The 23,520-nt window shown below is 49.2% G+C and overlaps 2 protein-coding genes across 14 annotated transcripts in view; one reads left to right on the top strand and one right to left on the bottom strand.

Moving 5' to 3' along the window:
• Positions 1 to 23,520, top strand: part of MACROD1 (mono-ADP ribosylhydrolase 1) — a 195,053-nt gene that overhangs the window by 36,449 nt on the left and 135,084 nt on the right. The gene's annotated exons all lie outside the window — the stretch shown is intronic.
• Positions 1 to 23,520, bottom strand: part of FLRT1 (fibronectin leucine rich transmembrane protein 1) — a 113,045-nt gene that overhangs the window by 16,563 nt on the left and 72,962 nt on the right. The window contains exon 1 of one of the 3 annotated variants that reach the window (XM_087913667.1): positions 12,315 to 12,675. The exons of the other annotated variants lie outside the window; for them this stretch is intronic. Within the exon in view, the coding sequence (XP_087769793.1) occupies positions 12,315 to 12,327 (13 nt within the window). The 5' untranslated portion in view covers positions 12,328 to 12,675. Of the gene's footprint in view, positions 1 to 12,314; positions 12,676 to 23,520 lie in introns of those variants that run through there. 3 annotated transcript variants of the gene reach the window in all.

Below are 23,520 nucleotides of genomic sequence, written 5' to 3'. Positions count from 1 at the left end.
GGCCCATGCCTATTAAATCGCTTCCTTGCCTCGACTTCATTATGCATACCATAATTTTCCTCCGTCGCGCGCCTCCCTTTTTCCTTTCCTTCCCTGCCTCTTTTTCCTCCCTCCAGCCCCTCCACCCACCAGCAGTTTCCTATCTGCCACTTGCTGCCTCTCCTGCCTTTTTTTGTTCTTTTTTAAAAGGTGTGTGTGTGTGTGTGTGTGTGTGTGTGTGTGTGTGACTTTATCCATCCCGGCCTATAAATTCTTTATGGTCCAATGTTTTGCCACGTCAAATGGAAAGGGACCCAACCAGGCATCTCTGGGTAACTGCTGCGGCGTCTCCAGCTACAATCAGCCCCCCTGCGAGACCACAGCGCCTGCTTCAAAACTTCCCAAATTGCCATAAATCAGTCTTGTGCTCCCCCCCACGCACATACCCTCCAATTTTTTTAATTTTTTTAAAAAATCACAGCCATTCAGATGGCATCTTCCAGAGAACGTCTGGGTTCCCAAGGCAGGTTGAGAGCGATGGCAACGATTCCAGTTTGAATAATAAATACGGAACAGGCTGCATTCTAAATTAAAACATATTCTCCCCACCCCCACCCCCCACCCTTTTCCACCCACCCCCCACCTTCAAACTAACGGAGCTTTGCGTATCGTTCAGATGGCGCTTCTTAAACCTTGTAACTGACCTTGTTTAGAGTGATGTACAAACGGGGGTTTTTTTTTCCCCTGGGTTTCTAGGCAGAGTGTTTCCACCCCCCCCCCCAAAAAAAGTCAGGCTGAAGCCAAGCAGCTTTTTAAATCCCTGTTTTAAATTTAAAATCCTGGTTTTGCCCCTCAAAATAACAGGCTCTCCACGACTGTACCGCTTACCTGTTCAGGTTAGTTATCCGTGTAGAAAAACAGGCAGGTAGTCCTTGACTTAGGATCACAATTCCCGTTGCTTAAGCAAGGCAGTTATACAAGGGCGTCTCTCCCGCAATTTTATAAACCTTTTTTTGGGGGGGGGCTATACACGAATTGCTGCCGTTGTTAAGTGAATCATAGTCGTTAAGTGAATCTGGCTCCCTCCCTCCCATTGGCTTCGTTTGTCGGAAGCCGGCTGGGAAGGTCCCAAATATGGATCATGGGACACTTGCAACTGTCATAAATGCACGTGAGTTTGCTAATTCCCCCCCCCCAAGTTTTTTTGATCACATGACCATGGAGATGCCGCATTAGTTGTTATTGGGAGGGCTGATTATTTACAGATGAACAGAGTTGGAAGGGGCCTTGGAGGTCATCTATTCTAGTCCAACCCCACCCAAGCAGGAGACCCATTTCTGACAAATGGGAGTCCAACCTCTTCTTGAAAGCCTCCAAACTCCAGACTGGCTATAAGTCTTTTTTTTTTTTTTTTCACCACCGTTGTAATTTCGAACTGCATGGTTGATAAAACGGAGGACTACCTGTATATCAGCCTTTGGCTACTAATTCCGATAAGGTTCAGCGCCCCACAAATAAACGGCCTTGTGGCGTGTCCTCCCCTCCATCAGCGACGGTGAAAAGTGAATGATTTGGGCGGGATGGGAAAGGAATATCACTCCACCCAGCAGGTCTGCATTGCTTCGAGCAGAATACAGGGTAGTCCTTGACTTACAGCCGCTTCATTTAGTGACCATTCGAAGTCACAAGGGTGCTGGGAAAAAGCGACTCATGGCAGTTTCTCACACTTACAACCATTGCAGCATCCCGGGGGTCACGTGATCAAAATTCAGATGCCTGGCAACTGATCCGTATTTATGACGGAAGGGGATGCTTTGGCGACCTTCTGACAAGTCAGCAGGGAAGACAGCCACGTTACTTGCTTAATGACTGCAGTGATTCTCTTAATAACGATGGCAAGGAAGGCCGTAAAACGGGGGCACAACCCACTTTACTGTCTCCATTGTGGTGGTAAGAATGAAAGTCAAACCCAGAATGTCTCTCTCTCTCCCTCCCTGACTTTCGCATCCGTGACCCTCAGCCGTAAGTCGAGGACCCCCTGCAAATAGCCACCGGGGAGAAGAAAGGAGCGCATGAAATGCACCCATACATTAAAGGCGGAATGAGAGGGGGGAGGCAAAGCACAGCGGCTCTCTCTCACCCCCGTGCCCCTCCATCCACCACTGAGGAATGAATCCATATCAAGTTCTCTTCCATGCGGGCGCCAATTATGCAGCGAGAGTTTTTGAGCTGATTAAAACTAGCAAACGGCCTGTTGCTAAGGCGGTGGGGGGGGGGGGAGAAATGTGTGATGGTGGCACGAGAAATGTGTCTTCGGTTGTAGCCTCCTTCGGGGGGGGGGGAGAAGGCTGACATCTCGGGCGTGGCCCTCGAAGCGCATCGGTTGCACCTCTCAATGCGGTCCCCATCAAAGGGCCCCGAATCCAATCCACGGCTCTTGCTGTCTGTGGATAAGCTATAAGACTTGGATTTGGGGGTGCTCGGCCTCAAATCTCCCCTTGGAGAGACAAGATCACCCCTCAAAGGCAACCAGGTCTCCCAAATAGTGTTTAATTAGGGCAATATTTGTCAACTTGGCCCCTTCAAGGGGGTGAGGGTGGATTTCAACTCCCAGAATTCTGGGAGTTGAAGTCTACCCACCTTCAAGCGGCCACTGCTAAGAAACATGGATTTAGCCTGACTTTCCTACTGTGGCACCTTTCAGATGTCTTCCCCATCGCTCCAGAGTCTGGGGGCTCCCTGAAACTCATTTGCTGGTTGGATAATTCGGTGCATTAAGCCTTCGTTGAACCATGGTTAAATGAGATGGCGCCGCCCAGCGTGAAGCCAAACCAAAATGGATGGTTTAGCCTCGATGCAGGATCAGCTGGGACCTGCATTAACCATCAGCCACAGCTTCTCCCTTCCCCCTCCTCCCCTTCCCCTTAACATTTTTGATTGCTTGATCTGAAAGGCGGCCTGATTTCGATTCCATGTTTACTTCCCCTAATAACAGCGTGAGTCAGATTTGGCGTCTTCGGAAATGCAAGGCAGGATTCCCACTTTGCAAGTCAAATAAACAAAACATGGTTGGAGCTGCTTGGCTCCAACTGAGCTCCTAGCTAGCAGGTGCTAGTGGGGGGAAAAAAAATGCCTTGATGCAGAAATCTGGTTTATTCCAAATTTTTACAGGGCAGGGCTCCAGAGTGCCCCACCCCCTCATCTGCATATCCCCACCCCTGCCTCCCGCCTCCATGGGGTGATGTCAGATGTGTGATCGGTACCTAATTCAGTGGGGAGCAGACTCAGATTGGGGGGGGAGGGCGCAGGGGGTGAAGAGACAGGATTTATTTCAGATGAGTCTATTCTGAATGTTTAAAATAACACATTTCTGGCAAGTATTCCTTTGGGTCTCAATTGGTATGCATTAATTCACTTCTGTCTGCTATCGTTGCCTGCTGCAGACTCGCTTCTGTTATCTGATCCTCTGCTTCGGCTGGCTTGGAACACCAACATTAGAAATGCATGCTGCATCCCGGCTTCGGTGGGTTGCTACCGGACTGGCCCCCTGTCCCATTCCCATTGCCCCGTTTATTCCCTCTTCTCTTCCCCACAACTCCGGGGGTTTTCCTTGGAAGCTAGCTTGATCAAACTTAGAAGGCTGCAATTGAGAACTGAGCCTATCACAAATAAAAGTGACACTCCAAACAGGTAGTCCTTGACATACAACCATTTCTTTAGTGACTGTTTGACATTTGCAACGGCACAGAAAAAGTGACTCCTGGCTCAGGAGAATATTTTGTAGCTCAAGGGTTGAAGACTTGCAGACGTTTCACTACCCAACTAGGAAATGTCATCAGTGCTAGAAGGGACGGGGAGTTTGCTCTCTGCTTACATGTGGTGATCGCCCTCCTTGAAGGAGTAAACAAGGAACTTCCAACTCTAGACAAACAATAGAAGATAAACAGCCTAATAAAGGAACCACCTCCCACCAACGCCAACAGTGAAAGCCACTAGTGCAGAGGTCTCCAAACTTGGCAACTTTAAGACTTGTGGACTTCAACTCCTAGAATTCTCCAGCCAGCATAGTTTACTCTCTTGTAATCCCTTCCTCCTCTTTGGGGGAGAGGAGAAAAAGAAACAGACACGGCTGGCTGGGGAATTCTGGGAGTTGAAGTGCACAAGTCTTAAAGTTGCCAAATTTGGGGATCCCTGCACTAGTGTATAAAGTGAGAGTGGACCCCCACTCCCTTCTAGCACCGTGGATGTTACCTAGTCGGTTAAGGAGACGTCTGCAAGAAAACGACCAAACCCAGAGAGCACCAAGGGCCCCACGGTCCCTTCCACTCCTCCACTCAACAAACCCCATTCCTTTCTCCTGCTGATGAAGTAACCTGGTTTGGGTAGCGAAACACGTGCAAGAAAACCACCAAGCTCACATGCCACCAAGGACCCCTCTCTAAAATAAGCCACCCGAGAGCCCTCACCGTACTTTCTGTTTTTAATCAATCCAATAAAAACCATGCCAACTTTGGGCTCCTAAGGGTTTGCAAGTGCATGCTGGGGCACATCCCTTTTCCCAGAGATGGAAGTGGGAGGGAACTGACAACCATCACCACCACCCCAAATCTCCAGAGCTGGCAGACATGTCTCTGCAAAGCCGCATGTGCTCCTGACTTGCACCTGGGGATGGATGTGAACGTCACTCTAGAATGCGGAGTGGATCAAGAAGACGCAGGGACGACGGATATGAATCCTGCTCTAAAGCGGAGCATTTAGCCCGGCTGCATTGTAATACTAGACATGATAGCAGCATTCCAATCTTTGAGGGGCTGCCCCAGAGAAGAAGGGGCCGGCCTGTTCTCCAGAGCCCCTGAAGGCAGGACAAGAAACAACGGATGGAAATTAAACCCAAGGAGAGAAGCAGGCTGGAATTATAAGGAGAAACTTCCGAACCGTGAGACCCATTGATCAAGGGAAGGGCTTCCCTCCGGAAGTTGTGAGCGCTCCATCACTGGTGGCTTTTAAGAAGAGACTGGGCAGCCACTTGTCCCGTCTCCTGCTTAAGCAGGGGTTGGACTAGAAGATCTCCATGGTCCCTTCCAGCTTTATTCTGTATTCTATTCTGTACTTGTCAGCAGCAGAGCTTTAGGGTAGGCTCAAACTTCTGATTAGGGGAACGGAGACCAAAACATATGAAGAACGGTTACGGGAACTGGTCTTCCAGTATTTGAGGGGCTGCCCTAGAGAGAAGGAGGGGGTCAAGCTATTTTCTAAAGCACCTGAAGGCCAGACAAGGAAGGATGGATGGAAACTGATCAAGGAGAGATTCAACCTGGAAATAAGAAGGGATTTTCTGACAGTGAGAACAACCAACCAGCTTGTCTTCAGAAGTTGTGGGAGCTTCATCACTAGAAGCTTTCAAGAAGAGACTGGGCTGCCATCTGTCAGAAAGGGTCTAGGGTCTCCCACTTGGGCAGGGGGTTGGACTAGATGACCTACAAGGTCCCTTCCAAATCTGTTAATGTAATCTTAATCTTCTCGTGAAGATATCCACGGCTGAACCAGAGAGAGATTCCACCCCATGCTCTGGAAGCAACATTTCTCTGTGTGCGAAGAGGAGGATCCATTCGCTCTGGCAAAAAGCACGACAGCCCAGATGTGCGCAGAAGCACGGCTGTTCAACTGGACCAATAACACCCTCCAACGAGCGAAGGTGGATGCCGTCCAAGGGCTGCCTCCGACAGCCTCCCAGCCTTGGCATCTCCATGCGAGGGGAACGATACCCAAGGGTGAGCGGCCCCCAGTGAGAACAGCCAAGCCTGGCTTGGAGCAGGTGATGTAAGATCTTTCACCATCTTTCATCATTAGCCAAGCCGGCTGAAGGATACCTGCAGGGCCCTGCATCCTTTCTCTTCCTCACCTGTTTGGTGTGCTTAGCGTCGTACAGATGCGGGCGAACGATCCCCAGGGACTGTGGATTGCATCAGGAAGGGAGAAAAGGGGCTGAATTTGGGCCTTCAAAGGAGCCCAATAGCGTGCAGCAGCTGCCAGGCAGCAGGAAGGGCTCCGATAAGTGGGCAGACAAGGGGCAGGTGTGCTGGTCTTAAATGAGGTTCACAGGCTGACCAGAAATGGGGAGAGGAGAGCAGGGACATGATCCCCCGAATTTTGCACTCTCCGAAGTTTTGGGCTCACCGTTGCAGTGGGCAACCGAATCACAAGAGTTGGAAGGGGACCCTGGAGGTCATCTAGGCCAACCCTCTACTTGAGCAGGAGACCCTATATTATTCTGGACAAATGGCTGTCCAGTCTCTTCTGTCTCCAGGGTGTTGGAGCATTTCCAGCTTTCCAGCTCTGTTCTCCTGTGTAGGGCAACAAATTAGCTGTGGGTATGGCTTGGTGAGCGTGGTGTTCTGTGGGCGTGGCTTGGCTTGGTGGGCATGGCAGGGGAAGGATATACTGCAAAATCCTCCTTCCCTCCCCACCCCACTAACCTGCTTTCCAGCTCCGTTCTCCTGAGCAGGGCAACCAAAGAAGACCCAGCCGATCAGCTGGGACTCAATGGGAGGCAGAGGAGAGATGGGACTGGCAGGGCCAGTCAGAGGTGGGAATGGCCGGTTCTCCAAACGACTCAAAATTTCCACTACCGGTTCTCCAGAACTGGTCAGAACCGGCTGAATCCCACCTCTGCTTCAGGTGCTTTGGAGAATAGCTTGGCTCCCTCTTCTTTGTGGCAGCCCCTCAAATATGGGAACCCTGCTATCACATCCCCACCTGGTCCTTCTCTCCCTTAGACCAGCCAGGCCCAGTTCCAGCAACCGTTCTTCCTACGTTTGAGCCTCCAGTCCCCTCATCATCCTGGTGGCTCTTCTCTGCCCTCTTTCTAGAGTCTCAACATCCTTTTTTTGTATCGTGGTGACCAAACCTGGACGCAGTCTTCCAAGGGGTTTTTGAAAAGCAAAACAGTCTTATAGAGAGGCCTGTTTTTTGCACTATTCAGGCAGGGAATAGACCGTGAAGAGGCAAGGAACAAACCCAACCGAATAAAAGATGCAATAGGCCCAGCCCTGAAGAAACCCAACTTTCCTGTCTGCAAGTGTGTGCACAGTTAGTCCTTGATATACAACAGTTCTTTTAGTGACCGTTTAAAGTGACAGTAGCCCTGAAAAAAGGGACATGACTCCTTTTCACACTGACAATCATTGCGGCATCCCCCATGGCCACCTGATCAAAATTGGGACGCTTGACAACCGGTGCACACTAAAGAGGGCGGCAGGATCCCTTTTTCAACCTTCTGACCAGCAAAGGAAGCCAGATTCACTTAACGACCACGTGACTAACTTCCCAACTGCAGGGATTCACGTAACAGCTGGGGCAAGAAAAGTCATAAAAGTGGGGCAGAGCTCACTTAACAACTGCCTCACTTAGCAACAGAAACTTTGGGCTCAATTGCGATCGTAAGGCGAGGACTGAGCTGTATTAAGATTGGCGTTTTCTTTTTTTTTCTTATTTTTAAACGCTCATAAAAAAAAAAAAAACAGGGATGATGAAACCTCCCTCTGTACAACCTGATAGCAATTTGGGTTTTTTTTTTTTTTTTTTCATCCTGGGAAAAGGATGTTGCACTGATGCCCAGCTGTTGTCACCGCAAAAGAGGCCCGATTGGTTGTAAACTACTAATGTTATTTTTCCCAAAAGGAATCGCCTTCCATCTGCTTCAAGAAGTGGCGGTGAGGGCTGCTGTTTGTGTTTGCTTCTGCGCAGAGAGCCAAACGGCCGGTCTTGTTTATTTGTTTTCCACCCAGAAAATTGCCCCATTCCCCCACTGCGGGGAAAAAAAACCCAAACCACCAGATTTTGCTTAATCTCCCCTTTGATTCCAGAGTGCAAAAGGCCGTTGAATGAAGATGTTTGGCAGCAGGGCTTCAAACCGTCCAAAAAGATACATGGAATTAATATGAGGGGGAACCCCTTGATACGTGATCTGGCCGTTGGCTGGAGGGAAAAGGGGGCTAGACAGACGCTGCTAATCGGGCTACACGGCAGCGTAGGAAGCGTGGCTGGCTGGGGAATTCTGGGAGTTGAAGGCCCCCCCCACCTTTAAAGTATTTTTTCAAAAACACTGGCCTGGGTGCTTCCGATCTGATTTAAGGAGGTGACTTGTACCTCCTTCTGCAGGAGAAGTCTACCAGTGATGGCGGAGCAGGCATGCCAGACTTGCTATATAGTTCCAGGTGTTAGTGGCAAAAGGACAAAAAAAAAACCAAAAAGCAATGAAGGTTACTGCTGTTCTACTCAATAAGAACAGCTTTCGAGACTTAGGGAGTGGGGTCTACTCAGATCTTTGGATAGACAGACAGAGCAAAGCATATTTCGGCTTTCCGAGAATCCTGTTTGCAATACCCCCAAATAAATAAACGTCTCACAAAAAAACCAGGCTGGCCAAATTCAGCCTGCTCCAGTGCTCGAAGGAGTAATTGAGCAATGCTAGGGAAGCGAAGCAAAAGGTCTCCCAAGCCGAATTTCTCCAATCTGTCCTCCCTTAAAATCTCTGCTAGGGTCTTTAATCTGCCTTAATAATTCATAACACTGTCTGCAGCCCCTCCCCCCAATTGGTAAACTGGGAAGGGGAAGAAACTGAACCAGGAGACCCTGAGTTCTAGTCCTGCCTTAGCCATGAAAGCCAGCTGGGTGATCTTTGGGCCAGTCCCTCTCTCTCGGCCCAACCCACCTCACAGGGTTATTGTTGTGGGGGAAAATAGGAGGAAGGTATGTTGGATATGTTCACCCCCTTGAATTGTCTGTAAAAACAATAAAGGCGAGACACAAATAAATAAAAATTAATTTAAAAAAAAACTGACAGGGGAAAAAAAAAACCAAGCAAAATCAATGGGGAAGCCAAATTCACTTAACAACTAAAGAACTGCGGCGATTCCTTTATCAACTCTGGCAAGCGAGGTCATCGAACGGGGCAAAGCTCACTTAACAACTGTCTTGCTCAGCCACGGAAAAATGTTGGGCTCAATCACGGTCCTAAGTCAGGGTTTCCCCAAACTTGGCAACTTTTAAGACACGTGGACTTCAACTCCCCAAAGTTGCCAAGTTTGGAGACCTCTGTCCTAAGTTGAGGACTCCCTGAACAACAATTGGGGAGGAGAGCCACAAAGCTTGAACTGGGCCGCTGGCATTGCTGTTCCTTTGCACTACGAAGTGGCCTGGCTTACCCTTCAGCCAGAGGCCGTGGTTTGCTTAAGCGTGGCTTGTCTAAGAAGCCATGAACTGGGGCTGAGCAGCTGAGCATCAAAGTTAATTAACGAAGCACCATTGCCTGAAGGGCAGGCAGCCCATTAAGCCACATCATAGCCGAGCAGGGTGTGTGAACACGGCATTCTACTATATATATATTCTACTATTCTACTATAATTCCTGCTTGCACCAGGAACTATAGCCTATACCTGTCGTGGACCCTGGAGGGTTTATCCCAGCAAGGAGGTTATTTTAGAAGCTTGAATCAATTTGGAAAGAGGAGAATGAGCAGATATGAGCTCCTGGGCGCCAGATGGAAGCCCACATCCAGTTCCCACTACTTGGCATCTACTGAATCAACCCTTTTCAGCCTCAGCGACTTTCAGCAGGGTGGACTTCAACACCCAGAATTCCCCAGCCAGCTGTGCTGGCTGGGGAATTCTGGGAGTTGACGGCCGCCCCCTCCTAAAAGTTGCTGACATTTGTGAAACGGCTTTTGAGATGCTCCAGGACCAATCGCCACAACACTGTGGGGAATTCTGGGTAGAGAAGTGAGATTAAAAACCGGCCTGGTCAGCAGGATGTCAAATTCAGTTCCCTCCCTCACCCCCCCGACCCCCCAAGCTGGATGGCCCTGAGTGCGAGAGCCCGCCTCGTCTCCGAGTGGAGCAAAACTGACCTTCAGCACACTGCAAAGCCACTCTGCAAAAACGGGGGAGTGTAATTGTTTTTAAATTTATCAGTGCTCAGCGGCTGGCCTTAAAACTGCTATGGTGGAAAAGCAGGGATATAAATAACGGCCGTGTGTGTGTGTGTGTGTGTGTGTGTGTATACACACACATGTATAATCTTAATGGAAAGCATTATAATCCCTTGGGGACCCCACCTGCTTTGCGTGCTAAAGGTTCCATCGTTTCCTAATATGACCCTGGCCATCCTTAAGGATAAAAAAAACCCAAAACTTAAAAACCGGGAGTTTTCTCATTGTGTTTGGACTACATCTCCCAGCGTGCCGCTGGAGGTTGCCACCCAGCCACAGATTCCAGTTCTATGAAATGGACCCGTCCTTTGGCCCAAACCAGCATGGATTGGATTAGTCAAATCAAAACAAAACATCCTTGCAGCCGCAACAGACAATCGAAGCATTAATGTTACAAGAGATAGTCATCAGCACCTTTGATAGCAACACCTTTGATTACTTAAGGACGAGGCGATGGCCTGGTTTCGCAATAACCACAAACCTGGGGGTGCGTGGACGCAAAGCCGCTATATTAATAGAATATACACCGTACGATCTACATAATGATTGCCTAAAGATGGGTGTCGCATACAACCCGACCGCGTCACCTTTTTGGGGGGGTGGGGTGGGGTGGGCTAAATGATAAAAAATAAATCTACGAAAGAAGCTCAACAGAATACCAGAGTTGGGGAGGGACCTTAAGAGGTCTACTAGTCCAACCCCCTATTCAAGCAGGAGACCCAATGCCATTCCAGACAAACACCACTCCGATCTTTTCTTTAAAACCTCCAGTGTTGGCGCCCCCACAATTTCTGGAGGCAGGCTGTTCCACTGGTTAAACGTTCTCCCTGTCAGGAACTTTCTCCCTTGGTTCTAGGTTGCTTCTCTCCTTGATTCGTTTTCCATCGGTTGCTTCTTGTCCTGCCTTTTGGTGCTTGGAGAATAGACTGACACCCCCCACCCCCCACCCTTCTGTAGGGCAGCCCCTCAAATATTGGCACCCTGCTATCATGCCACCCCTTGGTCCTTCATTTCGATAAGACTAGACAACCTAATGTAAGGCTTCTGAGACCAGCTTTCTCCAGATGTGCCCAGGATGAGAAGAAACTTAGCTTGGCAGGCCCTCCTGGAACAAGCTTGCAAACGAAAGACCTGTTGCAACTAGACGGTGAGCTTTCTTTGTTTAAAACAAAAAACAATAGTTATTTTAATTCACGCTGGGCGACGGTGTCAAAAACTTCAGGTTAGTTCTAGAAAAATGCCCCCAAAGAAGAATAAAGACTGAAGTTCTGTGGCATTCTCAAGTCTCTCTGGCCGTACACACTTCCCCTTTCGTCAGCATCTGGGCAGCCAACTCCTAAAAATATCCTTTTTACACGCTTCCCTACGACACACGATGCTCGAATCCTCCCCCGCACCCGAGAAGGGGATCTGAAGGGACACTTTTCATGGAGGTCCCCCAAACCCACATCCCCTTCCCAAGAGTGACCACCCTAACACGGAGTTCAGTTTCCCTCCCACCCCCCTCCTCACCTCAACTCAGATACCTTTGTTTTCCCCATATGCTAAATTAGGTGGAGTAATATGTTATTGCCAAGAAAGAAAAAGGGGGAAAAAAAAGCGATGTTATTGCCAGGAAAGAAAAAAAAAAGTGGTTATTGCCAGGAATCCTGGAGGCACCCCAGTTCCTCCCCCCTCCCCCATCGAATTCCTGCCTGCTCCCAATCAGAAGAAAGTTTGGGTGGAGGGTTTTGTTTGGGGTTCTTCTTTTTCTTCTTCCAAGCAAGATGTGAATCACCTTTTCTTGAAATTCGCCCAAGGATTCCTCTCGACCTCGTTTGGGGAAACAGCTCCAGGTGTCTTTGGCCAAGGCGGTTGCAAAGCTGCCCCCCCCTTCCTCCGTCTTGCAACCTCCCCATTGAACCCTAAAAGCCAGGGACCGGGCAGGGAACCCCCCCATTACTTCTCTCTCCTTTCTTTCTCCGAGCTGGCCTTTCCCCCTCGTTCCCCCTCCCCAAATGACGGAGAAGCCCTCTGCTGTCCCGGGAACAAGCCGAGAGCCCAACGCGCCTCTCTTTGGAAGAGGTAGACTGCCTCCATCCGAGGAAGCTCTCTCTCTCTCTCCAAGCGGTGGTCCAGCCTGCTGGGCATCCTAACTCCAAGGCGGGATGCCCCGCGTCTGTGGATCGGGGGCGGGGGGGGTGGGGTGAGGTCGGGCAGGAAAGGCTCGGTCCCGGGTGGGAGTGGAAGGCCTGGACCCCCTGCGCCCCCCGCCTCCGCCTGCTTTGCAAACTTTTTTTCCCTCCTGGCCTCGCCTAGCATCGCGTCTCTCCCGCGGGGCGGAGGGGGGGTGAGTGGGTTGACTTACCCCGCTTGGGCATCGCCGCCTCCGGCTCCCCGGGACGGTCCAGCGCTTGCACGGAGCTCGCTGGTCCAGTTCCCGGCGGCGGCGGCAGCAGCGGCGGCGGTAGTCTTCCTTCCCTCCCCGCCTCTGGGCTCCAGGGCCGAGAAGAGGCAGCCGAGCAGGCGGCGAACGACGCGCTCCGATCTCCCCTAGCCCCGCTTTCCCTGGCATGGCCAGGCCATGCCGCCGCCTCGCTTTCTCCCCTCCCTCCTGGCCGCCGCCGCCGCCGCCGCGGCTGCTGCTGCCGCTTCGGATTCGCCCCTTCTCGCCGGGGGCCGCGGCGCAACGGGGGTCGCCGGAGCAGCGAGGGCTGCGTGCGGGTGGCTGTGCGCGCGCGCCGTGCAAAAAAAACACGGGCGGGGGAAACGCCAGGCGCGGGCGGAGGGCAGAAGCGGCGGGGCTGGAGGAGGAGGAGGAGGAGGAGCCGCTACCGAGCAACCCCTGGCGGCGGGGGAGCGCCTCTTCCTCCCCCCCACCTTCCCCAAAGTCTGTAAGTCTTGCTGATGCTGTCAGGGTGCGCCTACCATCCCAAGTCGGGTGGTTGAGGTTTAATCCGACAAGGAAACCTTAGGATACCGGCTTGGCTTCACTTGGGTTCAGCCACTCGCCCAAGAGGAATTTCACAGCCATCCTAAATCCTTCGACCAGACCCCAGGCCTGTCAAAAGCCAGAGCCTCTTTGAAGATGGCAGACTGACAGCGCTCTCCTTGGTTTTCCCTCCTCCTGAGGAAGGGGGAAATTTCCCCCCTTTTCTCTGCAGCAGGTTAAAGTTTTGACCACGAATTCTGCAACCCAAACGGGTAGAAAAGGTATGTTTTTCAAGTTCCAAAGGGTGCTTTTTCAAAGAGACAGCTGGACGCTTCTTGGATGAGAAGCGAAAGACCTTCAAAGACAAACCAGAAAGTCCAGTGGCCTCTTGAAAAAAGCACCTTTTGGGACTTCCGTGACCTAGATGACTGAGAATGTCCATAGGTATATTTTTCAAGCCAACTCAAGGTCCTAGTGCATCCACAAGCTTGCAAATGCTCAGGAAGGCTTTGGGCTGGCTTTGTACCCAAGCTGGGACTAGAACTCACAATCTTCTGGTTTCTAGCTTGACACCTTTACCGCTTACATCAACCTGCCTCTTGTGGGGGTGTAGTCAAATTTATCATTTTTCTGCCTGCGGTTTTGAATTTTCAAGAAAAAAAGTTTCAAAGGCTCGAAAGAACAATTCAGGCCTCCATTTGAACTGAAAATGAAAAACCTAGCCTTTTTAAAAACAATGAAAAGGTACAAAGCAATGCACGCTAACCATTCTCTATGTGAGCTTTTATTTAAAAATAGACCATCTTCTACCAATTCAGCAGGGAGCCACTTTTTTTTATAAAATAAAAAGTATTTACAACAGTTTCTTTCAAATTATTATTATTAAAAAGAATGACAAATAGGAAGGGGTTTAATTTATAGGGGCCGGGCCATATTTATTATGGCTTCCCTCTGTTTTTGTTTCCAAGGAATTAATAACTGGCACCCCAATAAACCTGGCTGAAAATCTGTTTGTTTTTACCTCCCCTCGAAGGCAAGATACCGTGATAGGATCAGCCATCTGTCAGGTCTGTGAGTTGTCCCAAACAGCAGACACTAAGTATGGAGCCAGGCTGAGTGGGTGGCACCTTACAGCCCCTGGCAGAATCCGAAAGGAGTAGTCACTTCCTTAATTTCCTGGCAATGGAGGAAAGTATCGGCCCCTCTCCTTTTTTTTTTAAATTAAAACCTGCCTGCTTGGTGCGCTAAGGGCCCTTAAACCAGATGAACAAACGTGTTAGAAGAGGGAGCTATGCCCCGTCGGGGAAGGCACAGCGCCGGGACTGGGGGAAAGTTTGTTTAGTGCGGTTCCCCAAATTGATGTGCTACCCCGAACAGCTCTGGGGAAGTGCTGGCACCCTAGCAGACCGGATCTGTGTGCCTTCTAGGCCTGCTTCAGAGATAAGAGCCCCCTCCCTCTTCTGCTTTCCCACAGTTGCGGCTTTTGCACAAGGGGGCAAAAATGGGCGAGAGACGGTGGTAAAGGGATACAGGCAATCTCTCCCACAGTGGGCTTTTGGGCTTGGATGAGTGCCCAGTTTGCTTTCCACCACAAAGCGGTTGGAGTGGTTTTGTCTTAATAGAGCGGCCCACGGTTGGGGCTGGGGCGTGGACACAACCTGGCTTTAAGGTGTACGTGTGAATCCGACATTCGAGCTACATAGGCTGGGGATTCGGTGAATTTCTTTTCCTCGAGTTTGCAAACTTCGTAGCCGCTTGCTCCCACCAAGCTGATGGTGATTCTGGATCTCTGCATAGAAACATCCCTGTCATTTTTTCCGCAATAAGATGGAAGTTTTCCTTCCTCCCTCCCTCCCTCCCTCCCCTTTACTCCATCCCTCCTAAACATTTGGTTCTTGGATTTCCCATCCAAGTGCCAATCAGTTTGGCTGTGCAGAGGTTCAGATTGATAAGATTGAACCATTGCAGGAACTGGGCCTGGCTAGTCTAGGGAAGAGAAGGACCAGGGGAGACAGGAGAGCATCTTCCAATATTTGAGGGGCTGCCCCAGAGATGAAGGGGTCAAGCTATTTTCTAAAGCACCTGAAGGCCAGACAAGGAATAATGGATGGAAACTGAACAGGGAGAGATTCAACCTGGAAATAAGGATAAATTTTCTGACAGTTAGCACAATCAACCACACACACACACACACACACACACACAGAGAGAGAGAGAAAGAGAGAGAGAGAGAGAGAGAGAGAAACAAACAGACACACAGGCAGGCAGACAGACAGACACACACACACAAAAAGCCCAGTATGGCACTTCCTAGGTCAATGTTTCTCAACCTTGGCCGCTTTAAGTTATGCGGATTTCAACTCCCAGAATTCCCCAGCCGGCTATGTTCTATATATATTACAAACCACTATCGTTTCCACGATGCCTTCCATACTGTAGGAGGGAATCTAGGCTAATGTACCAAATGTTGTTTAGGGGCTCTACAGTATACACATCACCCTATACTATACGCTGCATATATACATGACTACACATATGCACACTACATATACTATTCACCACACGATAGCTCCCCCAAACCCCAACCTTTAATTCCCCCCACATAATTAAAATCACCCCCAACATTTCTAAAACCTATAATGGACCTCTTAGAAAAAGGGGTTGCTTCTCTTCTGCTCCTCTCTTTTTTTCCAGTACCAGTTTAAGGGTTGTGACCCTCCGTTCCTAATCTTCTCTTTTTGAGAGACGAATTCCTCCTTCTCTCCTCTTGGTGCCCCTTCCAAAAAAATTCTGAGAACTCGGGATGCTACGTCATTATTTTCTCCCCCTTGAGCAGAAGTGCCAGGCCTCCAATCAAGATAATATCTGTGGAGTTGTTTGAAGTAAATAATCCTATTTTTCCTTCGGGGGCGGGCAGGGAGGTTGCCCTTTTTTGTCTCTCAAAAGCAGGTCAGATGCCAGACCGTAATTATCCGGGATGTGTGGCTTGCTTGGGGCTTTTATAACCGGAGCTGTTATTAAAAAGATCCACTGAGTTTAGGAAGGGAAAACCCTGTTGTGCTGAGTCTTCTTTTAATCCAGAAACTCAAATGCCCCTTGGTCTCTTTCCCTTTTTCCTGCCAGGCTCAGCAGTCTTCCTGTCTGACAGCTGGGCTGCGTGGATGGGTCAGTGAATTCATTTTGTATCTCCCCACCCACCCACCCACACTTTCCTTTAAAAAAAAAACAACAACCAAGTTCCTAGGCCTCATGGATCCCCTTAGCCAGGTAGGATTATCAGACGAGGTAACGTGAGTTTGTTTGGGCCAATAACAGGATTTGCTTGCGACGTGAGCTTTTCAAATGGAAAGTAGAGAGAGCCCTCAACTCAAGCCACTGCTAAGCTTGTTCTTAAGGGAGTTTGTGGCCAATTTTATGGGTGTTTTTGGCTCCCACAGTGGCTAAGCAAATTGCTCGATGCAGTTGTTATGTGAGCCACGCGGTCATTCAATGAATTTGGCTTCCCACCATTGACTTTGTTCCGGCTGGGAAGGCAGCAAATGACGATCACCTTACACCGGGACGCCGCAACATCATAAATACATGCCGGTGGACCGAGAGCCCGAATTTTGATCATGTGACCATGATCAAATGCTGCGATGGTCATAAGTGCAAGTAACTTGTTTTTCCAGTGCCATTGTAACTTTAGTCGCTAGACAAATGGCTGTAAGTCAAGGACTACCGCAGGGAGAGATTTTAAAGAGATTTTAGGACTTTAGAGTATTGTGTGTGTGCCTCTCTCTCTGTGTGTGTTTGTGTCTGTCTGTGTGTGTTTTGTGTGCACTCTGTTTCTAATTCTGCATGCAGCAAAACAGGATTTTTGCATTGTTTTGGAAACCTGCACGATCTCTTAGGCCAAAGACAAAAGATGGACTCGGGACTGTTTCCATGGAGGTCTTTTCCATTATCGTGGCCCTTTTTGAGGGCCTTAATCTGACCGCCTTCAATCGTGTAGACAAGGTTCGGTGAACAAAGCCATAAACCGGGGTTTATACCAGCCCTTTGCTAAGCCCAAATCAAATAAATCACATTATCCCTTAGCAAACGCAGCCTCCCAAGTTCATTCTGGGACATTTGGGCAGGAAACGCCTCTCCGCTCTAATCATTCATTAATAATTAAATCACTATCGATGGCTACCCTTATTCATTATTAATTCAATTATTAATTAACATCGGAAAACAACAATCCAGGCCCTGGAGTCTGGGAAACAAGCTGGAAATGCCAGGTACTGTACTCTTTAGAAAAATACCAATTTCGCTACGTTCTCTGAATTGACAGCCCCAAAGGGTGATGAAGAAGAAGAGGAAGGAGGAGCCGTAAAACATAGAAATAACGATTGAGGCTGGGAATAACGGAACAAGGACCTCAGTTGGAAACCTATTTAAGTCTCCCTTGGATTTAATTATTTTGAATTCCAAATTCTGCCTCTCCCTTAAACAAATGGTGGGGGGAGCAGTACAGTGATGAACCCACCACAATAACTTATTGACCATCATCAAATACAGGTACTCTTCAACTTACAACCACAACTGAGCCCACCAGTCCTGTATCAGTGGGTATCTGCCTCCCCTTGGACTGGAGTTGCAGAGGCAGGAAATTAGCAAAAGCATTCACTTTTGGCTCCTTTTGTTTATTTGAGGTGTAGTGGAGGGAAAGAGAAGTGCAATAGCTACCTTTGCTACCAAAATATTCCTCTAGAAAAATATCAGATTCTCACTCAACCAGTTCTGGTTTGGATTGGTCAAGACTGACATCCTAATCCTGACTTTTTCCCAGCTTTTTTTTTTTTTTTTTGGCAAGCCAAGCAAGTTGGACTGCTTCGTATTTTTTTTCTCCCTTGTTCTCAGTTGCTCTGCATTGGTACGATGCTATTTACTATCTTAGGGCACCAAATCTGGACCGCAAATCTCCAGATCACCACTAGGGGGCCCTCTGGAGGATATTTTAAAACATCTATTTGCTGCCATCTTGTGGTCATTTAGAGCAGGGGTCCCCAACGACCAGGCCATGGCCTATTTGGAATCGGGCTGTACAAGTGGCGGACTGGAGTGTGTGGATGTGCAACTAGTGTGCACGGCGAGCGCCGACCTGCCACTCATGTAAGTTGAGTGTGTGCATGCTAGCCCGTCACTTGTGCAAGGGCCGTGTGAGAGCATACATGTGCATGTGCACCATCAACTTCCTTCTCCCCACATTTGAAATCTGCTTCATTCCAAGAATGCGCTTGGTGAACTCAAAGCCACACACTTCCATCATCAACACCTCCAACCTCCCTGATTTGGATGCGGCGATGCTAAAGCTTACGCAGGGCGGCATTGTCTTTGTGGCGGGTGAGGCTTAGCCCTGGGCATGCGGTGTGTGTGTGTGTGTGTCAGGGCGTGTGTGGGCAGGGAAAAGCGAGTGTACACCAAGCAGAAAAGGGAGCCTGTCCAGACTAAAACACAAACAACGACCCAAATCTTTCATTTCATTGCTTTCCGATTCTCCCACCCACTCTTTTCTACGTTATTGATTCCTCAGAGAGCTTAAACTTAATTTTAATGTATGCAGCGAAAATTGGCAGCAGCGCACAGGGAGGACGTGATATGCACCCATGCAGTAACAATTGAGGAGCTCAAGGCAACGGAACATGTTTGGCTAGCTTGTCCATCACCAGCCTCCTCTTCTAGGGCGAGGGCTTTCAACTCCCAGAATCCTTAGTCACATCCAGTGGAATCCTGGGAATCCAATATCGGCATATCTGGGGCATCTGGGTTGGGAACGGGTAAGTTAGGATTCCAATCCCTTTCTTTTGTTGCAAGGGCAGAGAAGATGTTTAGGAAGCGGGCTGCATTATCTGCATTGATTTCTCGCTCAATTCAACCTGTGTTAGCCTTTATCTGTATGCTTCTAAAACACTTGTTCCTGTAACCTTTAGCTGAGTGAAACTGGGTGTATTGCAAGGGCGACAATTTTTGAACCAAGGTACCTCAAATGGGCTAACTGACAGAACCCACCCAAAATCGGGGACCCAATTAATGAGGGAATGAAATTTGAGGACGTTGTGGCCGTTTCAGTGCTATTTGCTGTTGCCGCAGTTACATGTTCTTCACTTTTGACATTCCGTGACAGTTTCCCAGCCACTCTTGCAATCCCTCACTCCATCCTCCATCCAGCAGATGGCAGATAATCCAGCAGATTATCTGCTTGCTGGGAAGGAGAAGGGGAGGAAGGGAGATTTCTAATCCTTCCTGCCAGATTCTTAACATGGAAACTCAATGGGGAAGCCAGCGGGACATCAAAAATCGGGCGGGAAATCTCCCACTGCTTTTTTTGCCCATCTTTGGCCGTCCTGTTTCTCTGTTCAGGGAAGGGAATATCTCTGAAATGATGATACAGGCTGTCTGGTTAAAAGCAGGTCGTGGGAGGAGCTGCAGAAATATGAGCCATAATCCCAGATCAGCCTGCTGCCATGAGGTCACCGTGATTCAGCTGGCTCCCCTGATGGAGACTTGGGCTAGCCCAAAGCCAGGCACCGCTTTCCCACGTGTCCTCTCAGCTTCAGCTGGTTGTCAGGACGGTGAAGGGGAAAAGCATCTATTCTGGATCGCCCTTCGGGACAGGTGTGAAAGAGAGAAATCAACGGGATTGAATCCCGATCTGGAGGACCCTGGGGTTGCTGCTGCCCTTTAAGGTGCCCAAAGTCGGCTTTCCCAAACTCGGGGGACACCAAAGGGGTTGGATTCCAAGGGCCATTACAGGTTGAGGTAGTCCTTGACTTACAACCATTCGTTTAGGGACTGTTCAAAGTTACAGCGGCACTGAAAAAGTGACTTACGACCGTTTTTCCACACCTACAACTGTTGCAACATCCCTATGGTGACTTGGTCAAAATTCAGACGCTTGGCAACTGGCTCACATTTACGACGGTTGCAGAGTCCAGGGGTCGTGTGATCCAGTGGTGGGATTCAATTTTTTTTTATTACCGGTTCTGTGGGCGTGGCTTGGTGGGCGTGGCAGGAGAAGGATACTGTAAAATCCCTCTTCCCTCCCCACCCCACTAACCTGCTTTCCAGCTCCGTTCTCCTGTGCAGGGCAACCAAAGAAGAGCCAGCCAATCAGCTGGGACTCAGGAGCGGGAGAATAGATGGGGGTGGGGCCAGTCGGAGGTGGGATTGGCCGGTTCTCCAAACTATTCAAAATTTCCACTACGGGTTCTCCAGAACCGGTCAGAACCAGCTGAATCCCACCTCTCATGTGGTTTGCGACCTTTTGCGACCTTCTGACAAGCAAAGGCAATGGGGAAGCCAGATTCACTTAACAACTGCGTCCCTCAACCCTTCTGACAAAAACGGCATACAATGAGTCAAAACTCTCCTTAACGATTGTCTCGCTTAGCAACGAAAATTTTGGGCTCAATTGTGGTCGTAGGTCAAGGACTACCTGTAGCGACCACTCAGCAGCCTGGAATTTAAAAAATAAAAACTACTAGCCAGAAACAAACACGGATAGCGCAATATGGGACGTGGGACAGGCGGACCGGACCCTTCGGGTGCGCATCTAATCGTTTTCCATGTTTTTGGAGTCTGGGTTGCTTGGTTAGTCTGCGGCGTGTGCGTGTGTGCGTGTGCGCCAGCAAGGGGGGGAAAGGAAGTTAGTTAATAAACTGGTAATCAATGGTGGGAGGGGCCAGGGGGCGGAGTAGGTACATCACCGGCCAATTTATTACCAGGCCTGCAAATGAAACCGTGTGATTAATAAGGCTTTGATTTATCGGCATGTTGAGCCAGGAGCATTATTCACAACATCGCATTGACAAGGCCTCGCCTCTCTTCTCCCCGTCCCCAATCCATCGCTGCTGCCACGGAAAGACGGGAGCGGTGGCGGCGGGGTGGGGGTGGATATTGAGGAGGGGGAGCCGATGCCAGGACCAGTCTGGATGAAGCCCTAAATACCTGGTTTGTCGAAGCATTAATGGCTTTGATGCAGGCCCCACGGCTGTGCGAGATTCCCTCCGGACGGAGGTAATTGTTATTGATTACGAAAGCAGATAAATCCAGCAGGAGGCAGAGCCCTCGTCGCGGCTGCTGGCAGGGAAACCTGCTTGCTGGCATGGCTAGTCCGGCGTTCTTCCCATGTGCTGGTGTAATACAGGTAGCCCTCCACTTACGATGTTTCGCTTAGCGACCGTTCGGAGTTACGGCAGCGCCGAAAAGGTGACTTAGGACGGCTTTAACACACCTACGGCCATTTCAGCATCCCCTGGTCAAAATCTGGACGCGTGGCAACTGACTCCTATTTATTTCTCAAGGTCGCGTCTTCCCCTTTTGCAACTTCCCCGACCAGCAAAGTCAGCGGGGAAGCCAGATTCACTTAACAACCGCGTGACTAAGTTTAAAACGGCAGTGATTCCCTTATGCACCAGAAAGGTCGTAAAATGGGGCACAAACTCACTTAACAGCTGCTCCGCTTAGCAACAGCTATTTTGGGCTCAGTTGTGGTCATCAGCCCAGGCATATGTGCTTGGAACGGGGTGAATTCCCACCATGGGAACCTTTTCCACTTCTTTGTACGTCGGAAGATAACAGCATTGTGGAATTCGCACATTTCTTAAGTTCTGGCTTAAAAATTAAAAAAAGGCCCGTCATATCCAACCAACAACGGACCAACAACAACAAACCAAACGGCATTCAAAGCCGCGCACATTTTGGACAAAGTGTGTGGGCCACTTTCAAAAGAGAATATGTTTCCTCAAAACAGTAGGAGCGCATACAAATACTTACCCAATCGCCAATATAGATTCCGGCTAGTCTTTGATTTATGGCCACAATTAGGACCAGAATTTCAGAGTCACGCCTGATTTTACGATTTTTTTTTCTCTCCACGGTTGTTGAGCAAATCTACTATGGTTGTTAAATGAATCGTGTGTTCGTTAAACGAATCTGGCTTCTCCCCCTGACTTTACTTGTCAGAAGGTCACGAGTGGCGATGATGTGACCCAGATTAACAGAGCTGGAAGGGACCTTGTAGGGTCATTTAGTCCAACCCTCTCCTTCTGCCCAGTGGTGGGATTCAATTTTTTTTACTACTAGTTCTGTGGGCGTGGTTCGGGAAGGACACTGTAAAATCTCCAGTCAGAGATGGTATTTGCCAGTTCTCCGAACTACTCAAAGTTTGGTTCTCCAGAACTGGTCAGAACCCGCTGAAGACCATCCCTGCTTCCACCCAAGCAGGAGACCCTACACACCATTTCTGACAGATGTCAGTCCAGTCTCTTCCTGAAAGCCTCCAGGGATGAAGCTCCCACAACTTCCGAGGGCAACTTCTGTTCCATTCCAGATTACTACAACTGTTGCAAATACGGGCCAGCTGCCAAATTTTGATCGTGGGGAAGCTGGTTGGGAAGGCACTGTTTTCGGCGCCGTTTTAAGTTGGACCGGTCACTAAACGAACGGCTCTAAGTTGAGCACAACCTATAATCGCTTACGCAGTGCGTAGTACCAACACTTACTCCGCGCACATGTTTTTGTGACTATGGCAAAGCACGTTCAAAAGAGCCCGCTCTCACCAGGCACGAAAGCGGGAAGCAGCTAAAACTTAAAATTTTGGTTTTGAAAAAGCACCCGGGTTTCTCTCAGCATCTCCGGCTCCTAGAAAGACACAGTAGAGGGGAAACTTAATTGTTATTTTGACGTTTTGGGACAGCTAAATTATAGTTACTTCCTGGAATTCTCTGCTGAATGAAGAGCGATGACTCAGTGTCAGTCTTGTATTTATTCTTGGAAAGAGTTTGCCCTGCTCAAACTCCCTTTGAAGCAAAGAGAAACGAGAAGAAACTTACATTTAAAAAAGAAAAAAGAAGCTAGAGACTGGTGGGGAAAGCCAGGAAGTTAACAGCCGCTACGCAAGAGAACGCTGGGGCCCATCGTAACAATTTGCAAATTATGGCTTCCCATCAAATTTGGATGCGTGTCTAAATCTTTATGCTTTGTCTTTAGCGTGTATGCTCAGAAAGGCCCACAGCTGAGCACTGGCGTACGATGCTTTTTTTTTGCTATGCTGAATATTGTGCCTTTGGGGAAATAGACGGCCTTCAACTTCGATAAATAAATAAAGCAACTGCTGTAAATTTACTCACGGGCGCTAAGGGCAGATTGCAGCCTTTAGAATAGGCCTTTAAAGGAAAACGGAGTTTCCTGGTTCTTAAAAGGAGGCTACTGACGACAGGCACGGCACGGCGGAATAGAAGGGAAGGGGCTGAGGGCAGTAATCGCAACGCCTCCCGTTGGGCTCAGGTGCAAGTTGCCCTCGACTTAGGACCACAATTGAGCCCCAAATTTATGTTGCCAAGCGAGACATTGGTCAATTGAATTTTTGCCCTATTTTACGACCTTTCGTGCCACGCTTGTTAAGGAAATCACTGCGGTTGTGAAGTTGGGAACACGGTTGTTAAGCGAATCTGGCTTCCCCCAGCTTGACTTGGCTGGTGAGAAGGCCGCCAAAAGGGAATCGCATGACCCCTGGATGCTGCGACCGTCATAAATATGAACCAAGCATCTGGATTTTGATCACGTGTCTCTGGGGATGCTGCAGTGGCCTGTTAGTGTGAAAAAGGGTCATAAG

Source organism: Pseudonaja textilis, chromosome 16 (assembly GCF_049901715.1).
Source record: "Pseudonaja textilis isolate UNSWEBS1 chromosome 16, rPseTex1.2, whole genome shotgun sequence".
NCBI classification, from domain to species: domain Eukaryota; kingdom Metazoa; phylum Chordata; class Lepidosauria; order Squamata; family Elapidae; genus Pseudonaja; species Pseudonaja textilis.
The sequence above is the reverse complement of the archived record's forward strand: the minus strand, read 5'-3'. Positions and strand labels throughout refer to the sequence as shown.